General features: G+C 37.2%; 1 protein-coding gene across 1 annotated transcript in view; it reads left to right on the top strand.

Moving 5' to 3' along the window:
• COL4A3 (collagen type IV alpha 3 chain) overlaps positions 1 to 20,317 on the top strand; it is a gene marked incomplete at both ends in the record, with an annotated part of 69,962 nt that overhangs the window by 33,448 nt on the left and 16,197 nt on the right. Inside the window, 14 exons of the mRNA XM_081328537.1 lie at positions 2,135 to 2,227; positions 3,875 to 3,970; positions 6,336 to 6,406; positions 7,883 to 8,071; positions 9,626 to 9,794; positions 10,121 to 10,213; positions 11,281 to 11,385; positions 11,764 to 11,861; positions 13,531 to 13,681; positions 14,814 to 14,927; positions 17,537 to 17,704; positions 17,903 to 17,992; positions 19,162 to 19,296; positions 20,051 to 20,149. Of these exons, the coding sequence (XP_081184663.1) occupies positions 2,135 to 2,227; positions 3,875 to 3,970; positions 6,336 to 6,406; positions 7,883 to 8,071; positions 9,626 to 9,794; positions 10,121 to 10,213; positions 11,281 to 11,385; positions 11,764 to 11,861; positions 13,531 to 13,681; positions 14,814 to 14,927; positions 17,537 to 17,704; positions 17,903 to 17,992; positions 19,162 to 19,296; positions 20,051 to 20,149 (1,671 nt within the window). The remainder of the gene's footprint in view (positions 1 to 2,134; positions 2,228 to 3,874; positions 3,971 to 6,335; positions 6,407 to 7,882; positions 8,072 to 9,625; positions 9,795 to 10,120; positions 10,214 to 11,280; positions 11,386 to 11,763; positions 11,862 to 13,530; positions 13,682 to 14,813; positions 14,928 to 17,536; positions 17,705 to 17,902; positions 17,993 to 19,161; positions 19,297 to 20,050; positions 20,150 to 20,317) is intronic.

The raw sequence follows: 20,317 nt of genomic DNA, 5'->3' as shown, positions 1-20,317 counted from the left end.
ATTATTTGGGTTGATATCATCTCGCTGATCAAATCACTCAAGTTTGCTTAGGTCTGGATCCTTATGGGCAGGATTTAATGGGATGATTGGAGCAGTGTTTTGCAATGTTACACGGGACTCATCTGGCCCTATCAGTTTGAAGGAAGTTGATAAGTTATTTGCAGAATAAACTATAAACCCTTATACTGTCTGATCTATGCTTTTCTTAGCTTTTTTGTGAAGTGAATGGGGGTGTGGATCCAGGAGACAGTCAAGCGTTCTTGAGGTAGAAGGTTATAAAAGCTGTCTTGGAAGAGATGGTGGCACACCACTCTAAAGAGATCTTCCTAAAGATTTTTTTGTTTCTTTGACAAAATGTAGAGAAAGTAATGGGGGATTAAATTGTAGAGTGTCATGCAGGAAGCAAATTAGTGTTAGCTCTATTCTAGTTCAATTAATCTTCAACACTTTTATTTCGTATATGTGTATCTGTTTGCCAAGGAATTCTTTTAAAAAGTTTACTAGTAATTTTCAGGCTGGATTATTCCAGTGTCAGTTTCCCATGCAAATTAGATTTTAATTTAAATGTCTTTCCCAGTTTTGTCTATAAATGTTTTTCAGGCATCAGCACTGGAAAAGGGATTTTCTAAAATATGAGCAGAATTTCTGCCAAACTGCACAGGGTGATTGGGGGTCAGGTGGCATACAAGTCTAATATTAATATTAATATTAATAAATACTAATAGATGTTTTAATTTTGCCCATAGTGATTTTTAAGGTAAGAACCAAATTTCTATTTGATTCCAAACAGAAAAGGAAGTTAGCATATAAGATCAGTAATAGAGTGCAGGAGAGTCAAAATCCCCATATAAAGGTTATAATTTAGATAAAGCATTCTGGCAGCCAGGCCATCCCATAAAGGTTTTCTCAATATCCTTCCAATTTATTTAAAATGCATAGTCATTTTTAACATATGCATCCCTTTGAGAATTTAGATCAGTCTTACAAGCAATCCAGAAATTCACCACAGATTAGCAATTGATACAGCAGCCATGAAAGACATGGAACAGATATTCAAAAGCCATGTCTCTATGCCAGGGGTGTCAAACTCAATTTCATTGAGGGCCGCATCAGCATTGCGGTTGCCCTCAGGGGGCCAGGTGGGTATGGCCAGGGTGGGTGTGGCCTAGTGGGTGGGCATGGCTAGAGTGCATATGGCCTACTGGGTGGGCATTGCCAGCTCTACATCATTCACATCAAGGTTGTCTATGGGGGCCTGGGCAGGAGTGGGACAGATCTGAGGTTCTCTCACAGAAGGAGGGTCTCTGGGCCAGGGCCAAGGCAGTGGGGGCCATTCCCTCACTGTTTCCAGGATGGCTTCGCGGGCCACATGAAACCATTTCGCAGGCCAGATCCGGGCCCCGGGGCTTGTGTTTGACATGTCTGCTCTATGCATACAAAGATCAAAATAGCGTAAGCGTATTCCTGGTGACATTCTATGGAAATGAAAGTTGAACTTTGGAGAAGCGAGATAGGAAGAGTATTGACACTTTTGAACTTTGGTGTTGGAAGACTCCTAAGAATACCACGGACAGCCAAGAAAACAAACAAATGGATCATCAAACAAATCAATCCATGAAGATAAAAATGATCAGGTTCACATTATTCTATCTTGGACACTTTATGCAAAGATCTCTGGAGAAGGTTTTAATGTTGGGAAAGATGGGGGGAAAAGAGAATAATCAAGCAAATGTCCTTGCGAGATGAAGGCTTTGTCACCTCAGGTAAGCCTGTCCCATTAGCACCCAGCTCAGGGCAGACAAGAGTAATTTTATTCTTTATATGCTGCTCTACTTCAGCCATCTTAACATACAAAACAACTCAAAACAATATTCACCTTACTATTTCAGGGGAAGCAGATATTCAGTAATTACCTTAGAATAATGAAGTGGACATATCAAATATTTTCCCCTATTTTCAGACCTGCCGACAAAAAGCTAAACCAACAAGAGTAACTTGGAATGGTTTCCATCTTCTATATTGTTAATGCTATTAAATGAATTCATCTTTAACCACAGAAAGTAATATCAATTGCCTGCCATTGCTGTTATGAACAAGATAAAAACTTACATTTTATCTATTTCACCACAAACAGGTACAATAACTTTTGAAAAAGGTCCACAAGGAACTCCAGGAAGCCCAGGATGTATAGGTCCTCCAGGCCTATTAGGAGATGATGGAGAAAAAGGTCAGATCTTTTGTTATGAATATATTTCTAAATTTTATTAGTTTGAGAATTTAAACATACATAGTAATGGGATTAGATCAGTTTTTTTTCTGTCAAGGCAAACAGAGTTATGTCTAAATGACCAAATTGCTTATAGTAGCTTAGTTGTTGGTATTATTTTTATTTTATTTATTTTATTTACTGACCAAACAAGATGTACCATATGTTGCAATCAGAGTGTTGAAATTTAATTGGGAAGATACAGATTTGTGATGTCTGCTACTTTTCACATTAGCCATCTTCGGATCTCTTTCATGCCTATAATCTTAAATTAGGGAGTATTTCTGGTCCTTAGCCATTAGAGAGAATGTAGGAGCAATTGTACAGAGCTTTAGCAGAATCATCAATCCTACCAACCAAGAAGTCTAAAAGTACATTTAGGATTGCCTCAATTTCCCTTAGTCTTGTGAAAAACAGGATAGATTACTTTAATTGATTCCTGATCCCTGCATGCACATTCTATGTCATCGCCAGTCCAAATGTCACAGATAAGTATCCATCCATGATAAGGAAGTTATTGAATCCCATTCTCAGCCCCCAGTTAAAACTTGGGGAAAGCAAAAGTAAAAGTTTTAGTTTCTTCCACAAAACTAATGGAGGAAGAGGAGGAGAGGGGAGAGGAGAGGAGAGGAGAGGAGAAGGTGCAAGGTATATTTTGCTGGTAGACGTTACACTGAATGGATTTATTCACACAAGACACTTAGGCACAGTTTAAATGAATATATAGTTGACTGAATTAATCCAATTTAGTGGTAATGTTAAGAACCAGGTTTCTTCCTAGCTATGGCAGCACAGTGAGTGACTTGGGTCAATCACTATCTCTAAACCCAAATTAACTCACAAGTTTTTGTTGTGGAAAAAACTGGAAAGAATGCTGTGTATGCTGCTTGCAGCTCTTAAAGGAAAGGCAGACTATAAATAAATAAAACTAGGATTCTGAGGACATATAACATACTAGGGTAATTTGTAATAATGCAACATGTTGTGAAAACTCACAGGCAGTTCTGTGTGGTACATAAGCATGGTAATTGTTTCTCAGAATAACCTGTCTTGCAGGTTTGCTATGAAGATCAAGAGCAAAGTTTCATTTGTGCTACAATGACCACTTGAAAAACAGAAGACCAAACATCTGATTAAAAGGTGTCTGCACGATCCAATCTGGATTGGCCACCGGGACCAGAAGTTTCATCTTTTGAACTAGAGAGAGGTTCCCAGAGGATGGGGGCTCCAGCACGACTCCAAAAGCTCGAAAGACTAAACCTCTGGTTCTGGTGACCGACCCAGATTGGATCCTGCAGCATTACCCTGGGAGACAAAAAACATTTGCCTTCATTTGTTCGAAAAAGATGTCTCTTGTTGCAGTTTGAAGCAGTATTATCTTTTAATAAGTTGCTTGCTGTTACAATTATTGTACAAAATTATTTTGACATCTGCTCACAGAAACTGCTACATTGTTGAACACAAAAAAAGATTAATAGCCAAAATATGACATTATTTTACTTCATCTTCACTGCAGATGAGTATGTAGGTTTCTCTAAGGCCCTTATACTTTTGATACAGTGATGATTTACCCATACCCATTTCACATGTGACAAAATGTTATTGCAGGTGAAGAATCAGGCCCATGTACCAAATGTACTTATATTATGGGACGCCCTGGCCATCACGGTGTTACTGGAGAAGAGGGTCAGCAGGGTAGAAAAGGTAAAAAATGAAGATGATACTTAAATAGTACTAACGACTGAAATATATCAGTCGGCAGGTTTGGAAGTGGGAGACCTGAAAATGCAATTACAAAATATTTTATTATCTATCGATTTGATTATTATTTAAAGCATGTACTCATTGCATTGTTTGATAAAGGGAATGACATAATCAAACAAACAAGAATCAGAAAGCTTCTGGGCACTAATAGGAGTATAGTGTAAAAAGGATGCCTCTAGTAGACTCATATGAAACATGGAGGGAAGTGTGTAGTGGGGTGCCCCAGGACTTTGTTCTAGGCCCAGTGCTCTTCAACATCTTCATCAACGATTCAGATGAGGGGATAGATGGGAAACTCATCAAATTTGCAGACGACACCAAGCTGGCAGGAATAGCCAACACTCCAGAAGATAGGTTTAAGATACAGGAGGATTTGGACAGACTTGAACACTGGGCGCTATCTAACAAAATGAAATTCAATGGTGAAAAAAAGTAAGGTTCTACATTTAGGCAATAAAAACCAAATGTACAGGTATAGTATAGGTGGTACCTTGCTTAATAGTAGTAACTGTGAGAGGGATCTCAGAGTCCTAGTGGACAATCACTTCAATATGAGCCAGCAGTGTGCTGCAGCTGCCAAAAAAGCCAACACAGTGTTACGGTGCATTAACAGAGGGATAGAATCGAGATCACGTGAAGTATTAATACCACTTTACAATTCCTTGGTAAGGCCACACTTGGAATACTGCATCCAGTTTTGGTCACCATGATGTAAAAAAGATGTTGAGACTCTAGAAAGAGTGCAGAGAAGAGCAACAAAGATGATTTGAGGTCTGGAGGCTAAAACATATGAGGAACGGTTGCTGGAATTGGGTATGTCTAGTTTAGGGGTAGACAACGTTGGCTTTTTTATGACTCATGGACTTCAACTCCCAGAAGTCCTGAGCCAGCCATGCTGAGAGCAAAGGGAGAGGTTTCCAAGCTGAGCCATGCTGGCTCAGGAATTCTGGGAGTTGAAGTCCATGAGTCATAAAAGAGCCAAGGTTGCCTACCCCTGGTCTAGTTTAATAGACGAGAAGGATGAGGGGGGACATGATAGCAGTGTTCCAATATCTCAGGGGTTGCCACAAGGAAGAGGGAGTCAAGCTATTCTCCAAAGTGCCTAAAGGCAGGACAAGAAGCAATGGATGGAAACTAATCAAGGAGAGAAGCAACCTAGAACTAAAGAGGAACTTCCTGACAGTTAGAACAATTAATCAATGGAACAACCTGCCTCCAGAAGTGGTGAATGGTCTGAAATGGTATAGGTTTCCTGCCCGAGCAGGGGGTTGGACTAGATTACCTCCAATGTCCCTTCCAACTTCTTCTTCTTCTTCTTCTTCTTCTTCTTCTTCTTCTTCTTCTTCTTCTTCTTCTTCTTCTTCTTCTTCTTCTTCTTCTTCTTCTTCTTCTTATTCTTATTATTATTCTTATTATTATTATTATTATTATTATTATTATTATTATTATTATTATTATTAGATTTCTACTAGATGGCTGCAAAGAGGCTGAAATCTCTAATCTTTTACTGCTATTCAGGTGTCACCTGGAATCTTGCAGTCTGGTTCTGAATAATTCAGGGAACAACAGGGCAGCCCTGGATACGGGTGTGCAAAACCTTCAGATTGATTTCACATTTCAAGCAGAAGGAGTGCCTCCTGCTTTGGCTCATCTACATTAAATAGTCCTGAAAAAAATAATTAAAATTCTGCCACGTGTAATAAATTAACATGCTGCCAGAATGTAATACACTTAAAGAGCAATTATAGAATTTTCAAAGTAAACATGATATTTTCTAAGGATGATCAGGGGACAGGAGGCTAAAACATATAGGGAACGGTTGCTGGAATTGGGTATGTGTAGTTTAATGAAGAGAAGGGTGAGGGGTGACATGATAGCAGTGTTCCAATATCTCAGGGGCTGCCACAAAGAAGAGGGAGTCAAGCTAATCTCCAAAGCGCCCGAAGGCAGGACAAGAAGCAACGGATGGAAACTAATCAAGGAGAGAAGCAACCTAGAACTAAAGAGGAACTTCCTGACAGAACAATTAATCAGTGAGCAGGGGGTTGGACTAGATGACCTCCAAGGTCCCTTCCAACTTTTTGTTGTTGTTGTTGTTGTTGTCTTAATACCAAGACCTTCTATTCTCAGAAAGGATGAAATATATTAATATTTTTATGATCAACTTTATTTTTTTTGTTTATTGCCTACTCTGTTATTATCTGCTTAAACAGTATAAACAGTGGTAGCATTTGTTCAGGTGCTTTATGCTGATTTATGATTAAATTTAAATTATTTTTAAATCTTAGTATTTTCATTATTCTAGGTGTGGAAGGAATATTTGGTCCTAAAGGATCCCCAGGAAATCCTGGGCAGACAGGGCCTCCTGGAGATCAAGTAAGTATCTTATTGAATCTCTTTTATAATACTTTGAATGTAACTGCAGATTTAACCAGTGGAGGCTTTCTGAGCCAAATGCATCAATGTATTGATAGATGGAACTCTACAGACACATATTAAACTGAAAATATCTAGTACAAAATGCATATTATTCTAAAGACCTGTTAAGCAATGCTCCCCAGAAAGTTTTTGTAAACAGTAAAGACTGCTCCCCACCTATCCACCATGCAAATTACAGTCAGTTTTGTTTATTTCATTTATACTAGCACTTGCAGTTGAAATTCTGAAATCTGTAAGATCTACAAGGCAGGATAAAATTTAGCTCAACTTATTCCAAATAATTTAAGTCTTCAAATATTTAAAGAAATAAAACATGGGCCTGCAAATTAACTAAGAACCACTGCAACTGACAAAAACCATATTTAATATGGTCAAAGTATTTTGTCCAATTATGTTCAAGTGCTGTTCTGGATCAAATGCAATTTCAGAATAATTTTAAAGTTAGCCTCAATATAACATATTTCAGTCATTTAAGAATAATGATGATGATGATGATGATGATGATGATGGACCTTGAAGGTCATCTAGTCCAACCCCCTGCTCAGGCAGGAAACCCTATACGATTTCAGACAAATGGCTGTCCAGTCTCTTCTTTAAAACTTCCAGTGTTGGAGCATTCACTGCTTCTGGAGGCAGGTTGTTCTACTGATTAATATATTAATATATTAACCAAGCAAAGCATAGTTAACGATACTTTCCCTGTCATCGCTAACAGAAATAACTGGTTTACAGGACAATATTCTGTTAGCAAAACTAATAATAATAATAATAATAATAATAATAATAATAATAAGAATAATAAGAATAATAAGAATAATAAGAATAAGAATAATAAGAATAATAATAATAATAATAATAATAATAATAATAATAATAATAATAATAATAATAATAAGAAGAAGAAGAAGAAGAAGAAGAAGAAGAAGAAGAAGAAGAAGAAGAAGAAGAAGAAGAAGAAGAAGAAGAAGAAGAAGAAGAAGAAGAGAAGAAGAAGTTGGAAGGGACCTTGGAGGTCATCTAGTCCAACCCCCTGCTCAGGCAGGAAACCCTATACCATTTCAGACAAATGGCTTTCCAGTCTCTTCTTAAAAACTTCCAGTGTTGGACCATTCACAACTTCTGGAGGCAGGTTGTTCCACTGGTTAATTGTTCTAACTGTCAGGAAGTTTCTCCTTAGTTCTAGGTTGCTTCTCTCCTTGACTAGTTTCCATCCATTGCTTCTTGTCCTGCTTTCAGGTGCTTTGGAGAATAGCTTGGCTCCCTCTTCTTTGTGGCAGCCCCTGAGATACTGGAACACTGCTATCATGTCACCCCTCACCCTTCTCTTCGTTAAACTACACATACCCAATTCCAGCAACTCAGATGCATCATATGCTTTTTGTTGATAAATCACATTAATTGTATGTGGTCTAGGGATTTACAGGCCTTCCAGGAAACAAAGGTCTTAAAGGATCAAAAGGAGACCCAAACTTGATGCATCTGGAAGGTCCCAAAGGAGATAATGGAGAACCAGGAATCAGAGGAAACACCGGAGAAAAGGGCTTGGATGGATTACCTGGGAAACCTGGACAGAAAGGCAAAAAAGGTTCTGCTGGAACACAGGTTGGTAACATGCCACTTTCTTGGTTGTGCCTTTTTCAGTCTTACCATTTGTTCTATTCTTTTATTTGATGGATTGATGGATTAGGTGCCATCAGGTCATTGTGTAGACTGTTAGCGATCACATAGATTTTCTCCCTGATGATCATTCTTTGGTGTATTACTTTGAACCTCTTGCAAAGGTTATTAGTATTTTTAGATATGTTGATGTTATCTATGTGGATGTATTCTTCCCTTTAATCTTATTATGGGATTTGAAGAATATGAAATTTATAAACAATAGTGATGATCAATAGTAATGTTTTTCCTTTTATAAACATTTATATACACTTTTATATTACAATTTTTATATTACTGAAGAAAAATGTGTTCTAAAGTTTCTCTTACTAACTTTTGATGTTCAAATACTCATTCCCTGATCGCCTCATGATTAGATTACTGTAATGAGGGCTACATGGGACCATCTGTAAAGGCCATCTAGAAGCTACAGCACAGCCGGGATATGGCAGCACAGATAGTGAGCACTGCTTTATGCTAACGTGATTCTACTGCTTTGCAAGCTCAACAAGTTACTAGTCTATTTCTGTGTACAGTTCAAGATGTTGGTTATCACTTTTAAAACTCTTCATGTCATGGGGCCTGTCTGTCTGAGAGACTTTTTATCTCCAATTCTTTCTGTCCCTCCCAGTCTGATCAGGCAGGGTGGGTGCCCTCCAGGTCCTATTGATTGAATAATATCATCTTACAGACCCAGGAAGCATGTCTTCTTTTTAGCATCACCTGCTGTCTGAAATGACAAACCCTCAGAGATTCACATACCTTCCACACTTGTGATATATTTTTTTCCCAGTTTTTTCCCCAGTTTTTTACTTCTGTTTCTATATGTTGCTCTTTTTTGTTTGCAAGTGATCCATAATTGCTGAGGAGTTGGGCAGCCTCTGCAAGTAGATAAATACATTTATAAAATAACATTGTAATGTCAGTTATTTCTGTACTGGTCATAGTTGCACAAATGCATAACTTATGTAATTGTAAAAGATTTAATACCTTTACTTCCTTTCGAACCTGTGAATGCTATTTGAATCTCATACAACAATACATGACCTCATAGATGAACAACCTTTTGACCACCTACAAACCCACTAACGTAGACCTTAGAACCCCTTTTTAAATTTGCTTTTCAGCTACCATTTTAACTATTGTATTTTGGGGAAGAAGGATTTTAAAATGTGATGTGCTTCCTTGGTACTTTTAATACCAAGATGATTTGGTGCTTTGGAATTTTCTATGCCCCAACCTACCTTGCTTCTTGGCTCCTTGCCAATATTTTTTTAATGAAGCCCTTACAGGGTTCTCAAACAGAAAAGGATGTTTTGTCATATTTAAGTAAAGATACAATAAATATAATTGCAGATAATCATGCTGTCCTTATGATCACTTGAGATCCCCAGTGAGACTTAGAGAACTAGTGTGTCCATTGCTGAAAGAAGTCAACATAAGCTTCAACTCAGAAATCAGTTAATGCATACTAAACAATGATTTATAAATTATTTGTAGGGATCTGATGGTTCAAAAGGTGACAGAGGATTACCAGGATCAGTTGGCAGCCCAGGTCTTCCTGGTAAGATAGGGCTAACAGGACCACCAGGATATGGACTTCAAGGAAAGAATGGTTCAAAAGGCTCTCAAGGAAATCCTGGATTGCCTGGGTTACCAGGTGTACCCGGTGTGTAATTTCTCATTTCATTCCCGTTGTCTTTACTGAAAAGTGTGGGTTTGCTTGTGATGTATTTATGTAGAATACATTTAGACAAAGTCTGCCCATCCTACCAGATCATATAGGGGTAAACATGGCCAAGACCTGATGGAAAACCCATCTACTTTGACTTGAGAATGGCATTAATTAACAGGATTTTCTTCCAATGTTCAAGCACAAGAGAACCAGGCTTGAATAAATGCTTGAATAAATTCAAGATATATAGTGCAAGTTGTATGCTTTGTTGTTCTTACTGAAATTGGAAAATATCATCCATTTTCTTACACGTACTGAAGGTTCTAAAGGGGACCCTGCCATAGTAAAGGCAATTCCTGGACCACCAGGGCTTCCAGGGCCAGAAGGTAGACAAGGACTACAAGGAAGAAGAGGTAAGAATTATTCAAACAGTGCCAAATTTCAGCATATCTCACATTCAGCATCAAAATAAAAGGCTGTGCACTCCATCATCAAGCCAACACTGTCTGGACTAGCATTGAATCACAGCTCTAACACTGGGAATGGTAATTATTTCCATTACATTTAAGGCAGCAAGCTACCTTAAATAATCAAGGAGGTATACTTGATCATATGGTGTTATATTCTCATAGAATATAACTGCGAAGCTTGTAAGCCGCCCTGAGTCTTCAGAGAAGGGCGGGATATAAATGGAATTAAAATAAAATAAAATAAAATAAATAGAAAGGAAAAGAAGAAAATTCAAGAGGAACAGGCAAAAGGCTTCCATAATTGCCTTTCCAATATCTATGAATTAAGGCAATCACCTTGCTCTAATGATAGTAATCTCTGAAATTAAGCATTAGGCATATACGGTTTAGCCATTAGATTTTTTTTAAAAAAAACAACCAAGATTTTTATGCTATTCTAGCCCAGAGCATATTTTTGCATTCTGCATTTCCAAATTGTATTCAGTGGCAAACCACTGATTTTCAGTAGCATAATTTTTGCTATATCATTTAAACTTCTCAGTTGTGACGTCTGATGTCACTGCATTATTTTTATATCCCTTGTAGATTACAGAGATGAAATTTTAAAGAAAGCATAGCCTCAACTGCCAAAATATTGCCTGCCTTGCTTATCAACAACATGTAATTCAGTCCTGAGCCAAATCCACAGAGTGAAATATTTCTAAAGGAAAACCAGACAACAGTCTATACTGAACATTTTTATCCTAATAGTGTAAACCACTATTATGTAGTTATTAAGTATGACTAAGTCTGAGACCCCTCTGCCCAGCTTTTTCTGAGGTGCAATTTCTCATATATAGGTTTTTTTAGAACCATCTTGTATGATATGATGTATTTGGGATGTAGTTTCCCTGTTATCAAGAATTGGGTGTCTTCACCAGTAAAATCTAGCAGCATTATAATTTTAAGTATTGTAAGTTATTTTAAAGCTATAGAATCCTTTTGATGACTGATAGTTACTATTTTGACAGGTAACATGGGATCCAGAGGAGAAAGGGGTGATCCAGGTCTTCCTGGACAAGATGGGGATCCAGGCTTAGCAGAGAATGGATTTCCTGGTTGTTCTGGTCAGAAAGGTAACATATTCTATGTAAAAAAAAGACAGGATTTGGTCTGTATTATAATAATCTACATTAGGATACTACATCTACATCCTTTTCAATAAGCAGATTGATAGCAGTTTGACATTAAAAGGTCCAATTCTCTATGATTTGTTCTGCAGGTTTGTTATAAAAATGGAAAACAGTTTTCCTTGTCTTACATGACTTTTGAGATTCTGATATACTTGTTTTCTCTGCTATAATAATAAAACTGATATTTCTTAAATTTGCAAGAAAGAGTTTGCATATTATTTTATAATGTATACTTAGCAAATTCTACACAGATTAATGTCTGCATTTGAATGTTTGTAAAAGTTAGTAAATACTGGCCACTTGATAATATTTTCTTTATAGGAGATAAAGGAACTCAAGGACCTAAAGGAGTACCTGGTTGTCCAGGAAAAGCAGGGAATCCTGGCTTACCTGGAAAATCTGGAGTGCCGGGAGAAAAGGTTTGTTTGACAATATATTATTTTAGAGAAAGAGAGATGGAGATAAATGGGGAATGGGAAAACAAGTTATCCATGTGCATTTTAAAATAGGCATGAATAACAGGTAACAGAGATAATAGAATAACAGAGTTGGAAGGGACTTTAGAGGTCTTCTATTGATGGAGCACCTACAACTTCTGAAGGCAAGCTGTTCCACTGGTTAATTGTTTTCATTATCAGGAAATTCCTTCTTAGTTCAAGGCTGGATCTGTCTTTAATGAGTGTCCATCTGTTATTTCTTATTATGCGCTCATGTCCTTTGGAGAATAGGTTGACCTTTTCTTCTTTAAATATTGGAACATTGCTAGCATGTCATCCCTAGTTCTTCTTTTCACTAGAAAAAAAAAACTTTGTTACCTTTTGAATAAATTGTTTCCCTGTTTCCATGTCCTGGCAATTAGAAAGGGATAGCTATTTAACTGATTTTAGCTCTGTTGTATTACGCTTAGTTGTTTGTTTGTGAGATGGGTGGCTATATAAATTGAGATGGGAACGAACACAAGTTGTGGCTTCCTGCCTCCTGTGTCTCAATAGGACAATGACAGTATCCTCTAGCCCAGGTGTTCCAACCGGGGGTGCGAGACGATATTCCAGGGGGTGTGAAACTTGGGTTTAGAAGCTTCAAAATTATAGTGCATATGCATAATCTGTTATTTTGAATTTTTGTAAGGGGTGCAAGAATATATCAGAAGCGTTCTATGGGTATGGGGAATAGAAAAGGTCGGGAGCTCCTGCTCTAGCATGTCCAACCACAACAGATAATGAAAGGCTTGCTCCTGCAATCATGAACCAAAGTTTCAAAAACGTTAGTGTAAATTACTTTTGCCCAGCTGAGTCCATATTCAATCCTATGATGAAGCTTGTTGGAAACTTCAATGTCTAATTGCAGAGTTAGCGAAAAAGCCACATTTGTATAGTGTGGGAAGTGTTAAGATAATGCTTGAAAGTTGGCTTCATTTAAGTAATATTCTCAGTGTTCAGAATTTCTTCAACAATCTTGATGTTATGAACTTTAAAAAATATTTCAGTACATTAGATATGCAACATAATTCTTAATATATTTTAACAATTTCTTGCTTGTAGATATTGTAGTTATCAATAACTGCAAAGCTGTGCTGTAATAAGCATGTTAGACTTTAAGATGTCATAAATGTTTTTATTTTCCCACAATAAAGTTAATGTAAGAACACCTTCATTCCATTAATATATTTCCTTTATTAATTTAATTATTATAACTAGTGATGCTGCATTATCAACATAACATATAAACAAGACATGAATATATATTGTATATAGAGAGAGTGGGAGAGACAGAGAGAGACAGAAAGGAAGACAGGATTTATAAAGTGTTACTATATAGCTATAGAAAAGTGAAAGAGCAAGAAAGTATATTTGTGTTTAATTCTAAACACAATTTAATTAAATCAATCTGTTAAATCCACAGTATGTGTAATATTAAAAGAAACCATTTGTAATGAGAAAAGACAGGTAAGTAAAATCGTTAACTCCAGTCCCATAGCTTTTTGTGATGAAAAAGGCTAAAGAGATATAAGGAAAACTAGCAATGACATTATCCTGTTTCTCTTAATGCTTAGATGTAATATTACATTTTTTTTCTTTTGTGCTTCAGGGTGAACCAGGTCCATTTATTCCTGGACAGCATGGAAGTCTTGGCTTACCAGGAGAAGAAGGGAAGTTGGGTGAAAAGGGTGAAAGAGGATCATCAGGTTTACCTGGACCTCCAGGTCAAAAAGGGTTTCAAGGTGCTGATGGCCCAAAAGGTACATTCTCCCAAATCGGATGATATGATGGACCATATCTAGATATACAATAATTAGTTAGCCTTTCTACCACAGAGCTGCTATTCTGGAAACAGTCACAAAATTATCTTGACATGTTCAGCAGTAGAATTTACTATTATATCATATGGTGATGGCCGCCATGGTCTCAGAACAAGTGATGTGCAGAAAGTGAGTTTGGATTCAGTGGTGATAAGCTAATAGGCCATGATTTAATTATCTGATATTCTGACATTTCATTAGCAAACTATGGCTGACATTTTCAGAGGCAAAGCCATCTGTTTGGCAACTCACAAAAACTGAGCAGGAATTAATTGATCAATTAATTAATCAAACTAATCTCTAATTGAGCCATGCCACTGTGACAGCCTATTAGTTTTGATTATCCTCTATTTGGAACCACCTATTTCAAGTTAAGTCAGTCTTACATGAGTAGCTATTTTAGTATTTTGAAATTGAAATATTTCTATTTCTTTTTCCTATCAAGAGTAACAAATTTATTATTCTGGAAATTGTGACACACCAGAATGGTGAAAATATTCATAGAATGCAAAACTATTGCTTTGGCTTGAAACAACCTGTTTTAATTTTTAAAAGGGAGGTTTTTCTAAAACATGTACACACCTGCCATGGAACATATTCTAATAACAGTCACAAAGTATCTTAAGATGTGTTCCTATGTAGAAGAAACTGCTCTAACTTCTAATTGCTAGTGAGAAGATAGATGAATGACTGCTAATTGCTGATATCCTGGTTGTAGTTAAATAACACCTTGTCCTCTTATAATATTGAACTACATAAGCCTCTGAGTCCAATCTTAGCCTAGAAGGGTTTTCTAAAGTATTTCTTCTCCTATTGCCTTGATCAATAAAGTCTTACATTCATTTTTACATTCTCTCTCTCTCTCTCTCTCTCTCTCTCTCTCTCTCTCTCTCTCTCTCTCTCTCTCTCTCTCTCTCTCTCTCTCCTCCCTCCCTCCCTCCCTCCCTCCCTCCCTCCCCTCTCTGTCTCCCCACTGTTTGAGTGAGATTTGTGTTCTGGAATATAAGAGAGAAAAAATAAAGGTTGGAGGGTACTAATTTTAAATAAACTGAATATGATGAATATCTTTCAGGGGAGCTTGGAGCTCCTGGAGCTCCAGGAGAAAAAGGTCTTCCAGGAAAAATTGGTCACTGTCTCATTGGTTTACCAGGAAAACCAGGTCAATGTGGAGTAATGGGACCACAAGGTAACAATATACAAAAGTGTCACGAAAATGTATTAAAAATTTAATAGTATGGTATATAATAAACACAGTCCTCTGATAGCTTAACCTGTTCTTAACATCTGTTGTGCAAGGTACATAATGGTTATATTTCAAATGTGGAGGGCACTGCATCAGTGTAAGTCAAATTAATGAAATATTTACCATTTTTATTATAGTGTTTTGAATATAAAAATCTAACCCACAATAAATTGGGGAAAAATTAAATGAAAGTGATCATAATAGTCATTATTTTCACTAGCACAAACAGTTAGCTGCAACATAATTGCAGGAGCCTTGGTGGAGCAGTGGGCTAATGCCTCCTTAAGTAACACCAGCTGCCTTCAATTAGTGCAGGTTCGCATCCCACCAGGCTCAAGGTTGACTCAGCCTTCCATCCTTCTGAGGTAGGTAAAATGAGGACCCAGATTGTTGGGGGCAATTAAGCTGACTTAATTAAGCCCTAATAAGCAGGCATATACATAGAATGAAGGCTACTGCTAAGCTTGTAAGCCGCCCTGAGTCTTCAGAGAAGGGCGGGATATAAATGGAATTAAAATAAAATAAATAAATAAAATAATTAGTTCTAGTATATACATGCCAATTTTAACAAAATACAATAGTTTCCTTAAAGCATGGCCTGGCAAACAAATGGCAACATTATTGCTCACCAAGATCATGCAGTGAGCACCGTGATGTATCTATCACCTAGGGATTCTCTAAATCAGTTATACAGGTAGTCCTCATCTCACGACCACAACTGAGCCCAAAATGTATGTTGTTAAGCGAGACATTTGTTAAGTGGGTTTGCCACATTTTATGATCTTTCTAGCCACAGTTGTTAAGTGAATCATTGCAGTTGTTAAGTTAGTAACATGGTTGTTAAGTGGATCTGGCTTCCCCGTTGACTTTGTTTGCTGCATGTCATGTTTGCTGCATGTCACAAAAGGTGATCACATGGCCGCAGGACACTGTAACTGCCATAAATACGAACCAGTTGCCAATCATCCAAATTTTGATCACATGACCCTGGGGATGCTGCAACGGTCATAAGTGTGAAAAATAGTCCTAAGTCACTTTTTTCAGTGACTTTGTAACTTTCTACAGTCACTAAACAAACTGGTATAAGTCGGGGACTATCTGTATGAAAGGTTCAAACCATAGACATTTTCTGGCAGTTTGTTTTATATACTTGCAGAAAATATGTTGGGGCAAAAGTAGACAATTGTAGTACCTAAAGAAAATGGTGATTCACTGACAGGGAAATTTTAAGTGATATATTATTGATTTTTATAGTTTTGATGTTTGGAGTGATTAAAATAACTGCTTTAGTTTGGATTTGGTTTTGTCCTGCAAGAGAGAACAATAATTAATATGCTGTTAAGGCAAAATATTCATACTTTATCAATGTAATGTTGGTGATGTGCTAAATTATTCTGCCCCTGATTTCTACTAGCATTTTATAGAAATAATACAAAGATAAAAGTCAGTGTTGGGATGATCTGCTTGTTTTAACATGAATCAGCTCTCTTTGGAAGATCATATAGGAGCTGTGACTAGGGGGGCCTTCGCCCAGGTTCGCCTGGTGCACCAGTTGCGGCCCTATCTGGACCGGGATGCCTTGCGCACAGTCACTCATGCACCCGTGACCTCCCGTTTGGACTACTGCAACGCTCTCTACATGGGGCGGCCCTTGAAGACTACTCAGAGGCTCCAACTGGTGCAGAATGCGGCCACGCGAGTTGTGGTGGGGGTGTCCCGATACTCCAACGTAACACCTCTACTCCGCGAGCTGCATTGGCTTCCGGTTGTCCTCCGGGTAAGATTCAAGGTGCTGGTTATGACCTATAAAGCCCTAAATGGCATGGGTCCGGGTTACTTACGGGAGCACCTGCGGCCGGCATCAACTTCCCTTTGTCCAGTGCGCTCCCACAGAGAGGGCCTCCTTAGGGTGCCGTCGGTCAAAGAGTGTCGACTGGCAGCCCCCAGGGGGAGGGCGTTCTCTGTGGGCGTGCCAGACCTGTGGAACCGTTTACCGGTGGAGCTCCGGATGGCTCCTGACCTTCGCTCCTTCCGACATGACCTAAAAACATATTTATTTGAACAAGCCGGCCTGGTCTGATGGGTTTAGGGGTATTTTAATGTTATTGTATTAATGTATTGAATTGGGCTGTAATATTTAATATTTTTTTTAATTTTTGTATGTTGTATTTTATTGTATTGCCCTGTACACCACCCTGAGTCCTTCGGGAGAAGGGCAGTATAGAAATTAAATTATTATTATTATTATTATTATTATTATTATTATTATTATTATTATTATTATTATTATTATTATTATTATTATTATTATTATTATTATTATTATTATTATTATTAATGATCCAGTGAATTTTGGATTGGTTGTATTTTCTTGTCATGACTATAAGATATTTCCTATTACAAAATACTACAAGAAACTTTTTTAAATGTATTAATAGGCTCTGTGTTGACCTCTATTTTGTTTATAGAAATGCTGATGCAATCCTTCATTTTGGTAAAAGGGAGCCTATTCTTTTCTGAAAATTTGAATCTGGTAATATATGTTATTTTAGGGATCAGAGGAACAGTAGGAGCCAAAGGAGATCCAGGAATTCCGGGATTAGATATCCCAGGATTTCCAGGACAATTTGGACTTCCCGGATTACAGGGCCCTGAAGGAAATAAAGGATTGCCTGGCATCAAAGGACAACGTGGTAGGCCAGGAATGCCAGGCACACCAGGTAAATGTTCCTTAAACAAGAAGAATCTTGATATAATTAATGTATTCATTGCCATTTAATAAAGGTCATGTTATATTATTGCCATGTATGCAAATGATGGGGTTCTTTTTGAAGTTTCTTTCAAAGGTCATGCAATGCCTTTGAGTGTCTATGTAATGCCTCTTATATTTATGGATGTGTTTGGTTCACTTCTGGCAGGTTTCAGAGGAGAAAGAGGTTTGATGGGACACGTGGGTAGCCCTGGATTGCCTGGTACCTCTGGAAATCCAGGAATCCCTGGAGGCAGAGGTAGGTTGTGCAGTGTTTGCCTTACCTGGGGCTCTGGTTCTAAAATATTACTCCATAGTCCATCCTATGTGAACTGACAAAAGGCAGAGAGGAGTCATTCTAAGATCCATCAGTAGAATCGTACTTGTTTTCCATCACCATAGTAGTTTAATTAACTAGTTTCATTTCAGCTTAATTGTCATGTCATTTCTCAAGTAGCCCCTGTGCATTGAAATGTGGAATGGTTTGGGTTTTTTGCATGAAAACTGGGCCTAAAAAGTAAATAATTGGTTGCAAGTAGCTTTTCATTTCTCTGTTATCCTTAGAAGCTTTCCAGGTTTTTGAGAGCATTTACGTCACCCCTAGGAAACAGAGAAGGAGAATGGATGAGGCACTCTTGGGAATTTACTCTCCTTCCTATTTGCTCCCCTACGGAGGGGGGGGATAGAACGACAAGATTATTATCTTCAGTCAAGCTTTTTGTATAATTATTTATTATTATTATTATTATTATTATTATTATTATTATTATTATTATTATTATTATTATTATTATTTTAATAATGGTCCTATTGTTTTTATTTGTATATCTATTTCTGTATGTAGAAGCATGGGGCATAAAATAACCAATGAAATTAAAAATATAGCACAAAGAGGTAAAAATAGAGAATGCTTTCAATATAAGATAACAAGGCCATTATGAATATTCCAAATTTCCTTTCTATTTCCTCTAGTATAATTGTTTGAAAGTTAAATCAATAAATGGCACCTAGGAAATCTCTGGAAACAAGCAAAAGAAACAAGACTGTTTTTGTCATTAAATATTCAGGAGTGAAACCAATACTGCTCCCAAAACTGAAAACGCAAACCTGATGGTCTAATTTTTTTCCAGTTTTAGACGTAATGGAAAAACTTCAACTGGAAGATGAATGGAGGAATGAATGATGTATGAAGTTTAAAATATAGAGAATAAGAATATACCACTATCAGGGTTTTTCATCTGTCAACCTGTGTTCTGAAACGTACATAAATATATTCAAGTACAGATTTTTGAACTGTCCAGGAGATTGGACTCAATGTTTAAATACCTAACACTGTATTCTATGCTTCCTGAGAATCTCTCGGTCTCATTTAGCATTTGAATCTGATGGCAATTGTTTTTTCCATCCTATTTTATTTGTTATTTCTAGGTTCTCCGGGCTTTCCGGGACCAAAGGGAATGAAAGGAACTTTAGGAGAAAAAGGTGAACCAGGTGATAAAGGTCCTCCTGGGCTATCAGAATCTAAAGAGATCTACGGAGATAAAGGAGAGAGAGGAAGTAAAGGTATAAAGCAATACTATCACTATGATACGTATTCTGCAGGTTTTCACGATGAAATTCTGCCTTCACTATGTTCTACAAGTGGCTAGTTGTTGCTTACAAAATAGAACCAGCATTGTCCAAAAAGGTATTTAATCCCTTATCTTCATTTCCCAAGGCTTGCAGCTACACTTTCCCCCCTTCAGATCTACAAAGTAGATTGAGGAGAGGAGAGTAGTGGAGCAGGAAAGGCTAAATGTCATCCTACCACTTTTGCACTGGAAATTTCATCGTTATGGATCCACTTTCCAAAGAAAAGGACACGCTTTGAATCTATGTGACAGAGATGGATTGTATAGTTCTGTTTATTTATTTTTTTAATTCAAAAGTTTCTATGGCTCCCATCTTAGAATACTAATCTGAACAACATTTTCACATAATATGAAGTTTATTACAAGTGAAGATTATTATTTGAGTTTTGAGTAGATATAGCTTGGTTTACCTATACTTATTTCACCACAGTTTATTGAGTAAGCCGACATTGTAAATAATAGTTTATGAACCTCAGTAACTAAGTTCATTCAATGTACTAGGACAAAATAAGCAAATTATGGGATATTATAATATATGGATGCAATCATTATTAAAATGAAAATAGTTACACAAATGTAGCAGATTATACTACAAATTTACCATTTCATGTCAACCTTTTCGTTTCTTACTATTCTAAAACAAGAAGATACTTTTTTTTATTTAATTCTATTCATTGCCACTGTAGGACCTCCTGGAAGAACAGGACTCAAGGGAGAAAAAGGTCAGCAAGGTGTGCAAGGATGTGTGGGTCCTGTTGGACCACCGGGTACTCTACGGCCACCAGGTATGTAGGTTTGCTTTGATCTCAGATTATACTAGCTAGATATTTCTGTTATTCAGACAATCATGTTAAACCAAGATCTAATCAACACTGTGTCTCTGGGACTCTATGTGCGCTTGTGCAATGGTTTGGTATAATGTACAGATAGTCATCAATGAATGCATATGTGCC

This window comes from Vipera berus (genome assembly GCF_964194415.1).
Source record: "Vipera berus genome assembly, chromosome: 5".
Lineage (NCBI taxonomy): Eukaryota > Metazoa > Chordata > Lepidosauria > Squamata > Viperidae > Vipera > Vipera berus.
Note: the sequence above shows the minus strand (reverse complement) of the source record. Positions and strands in the feature narration are given on the sequence as shown.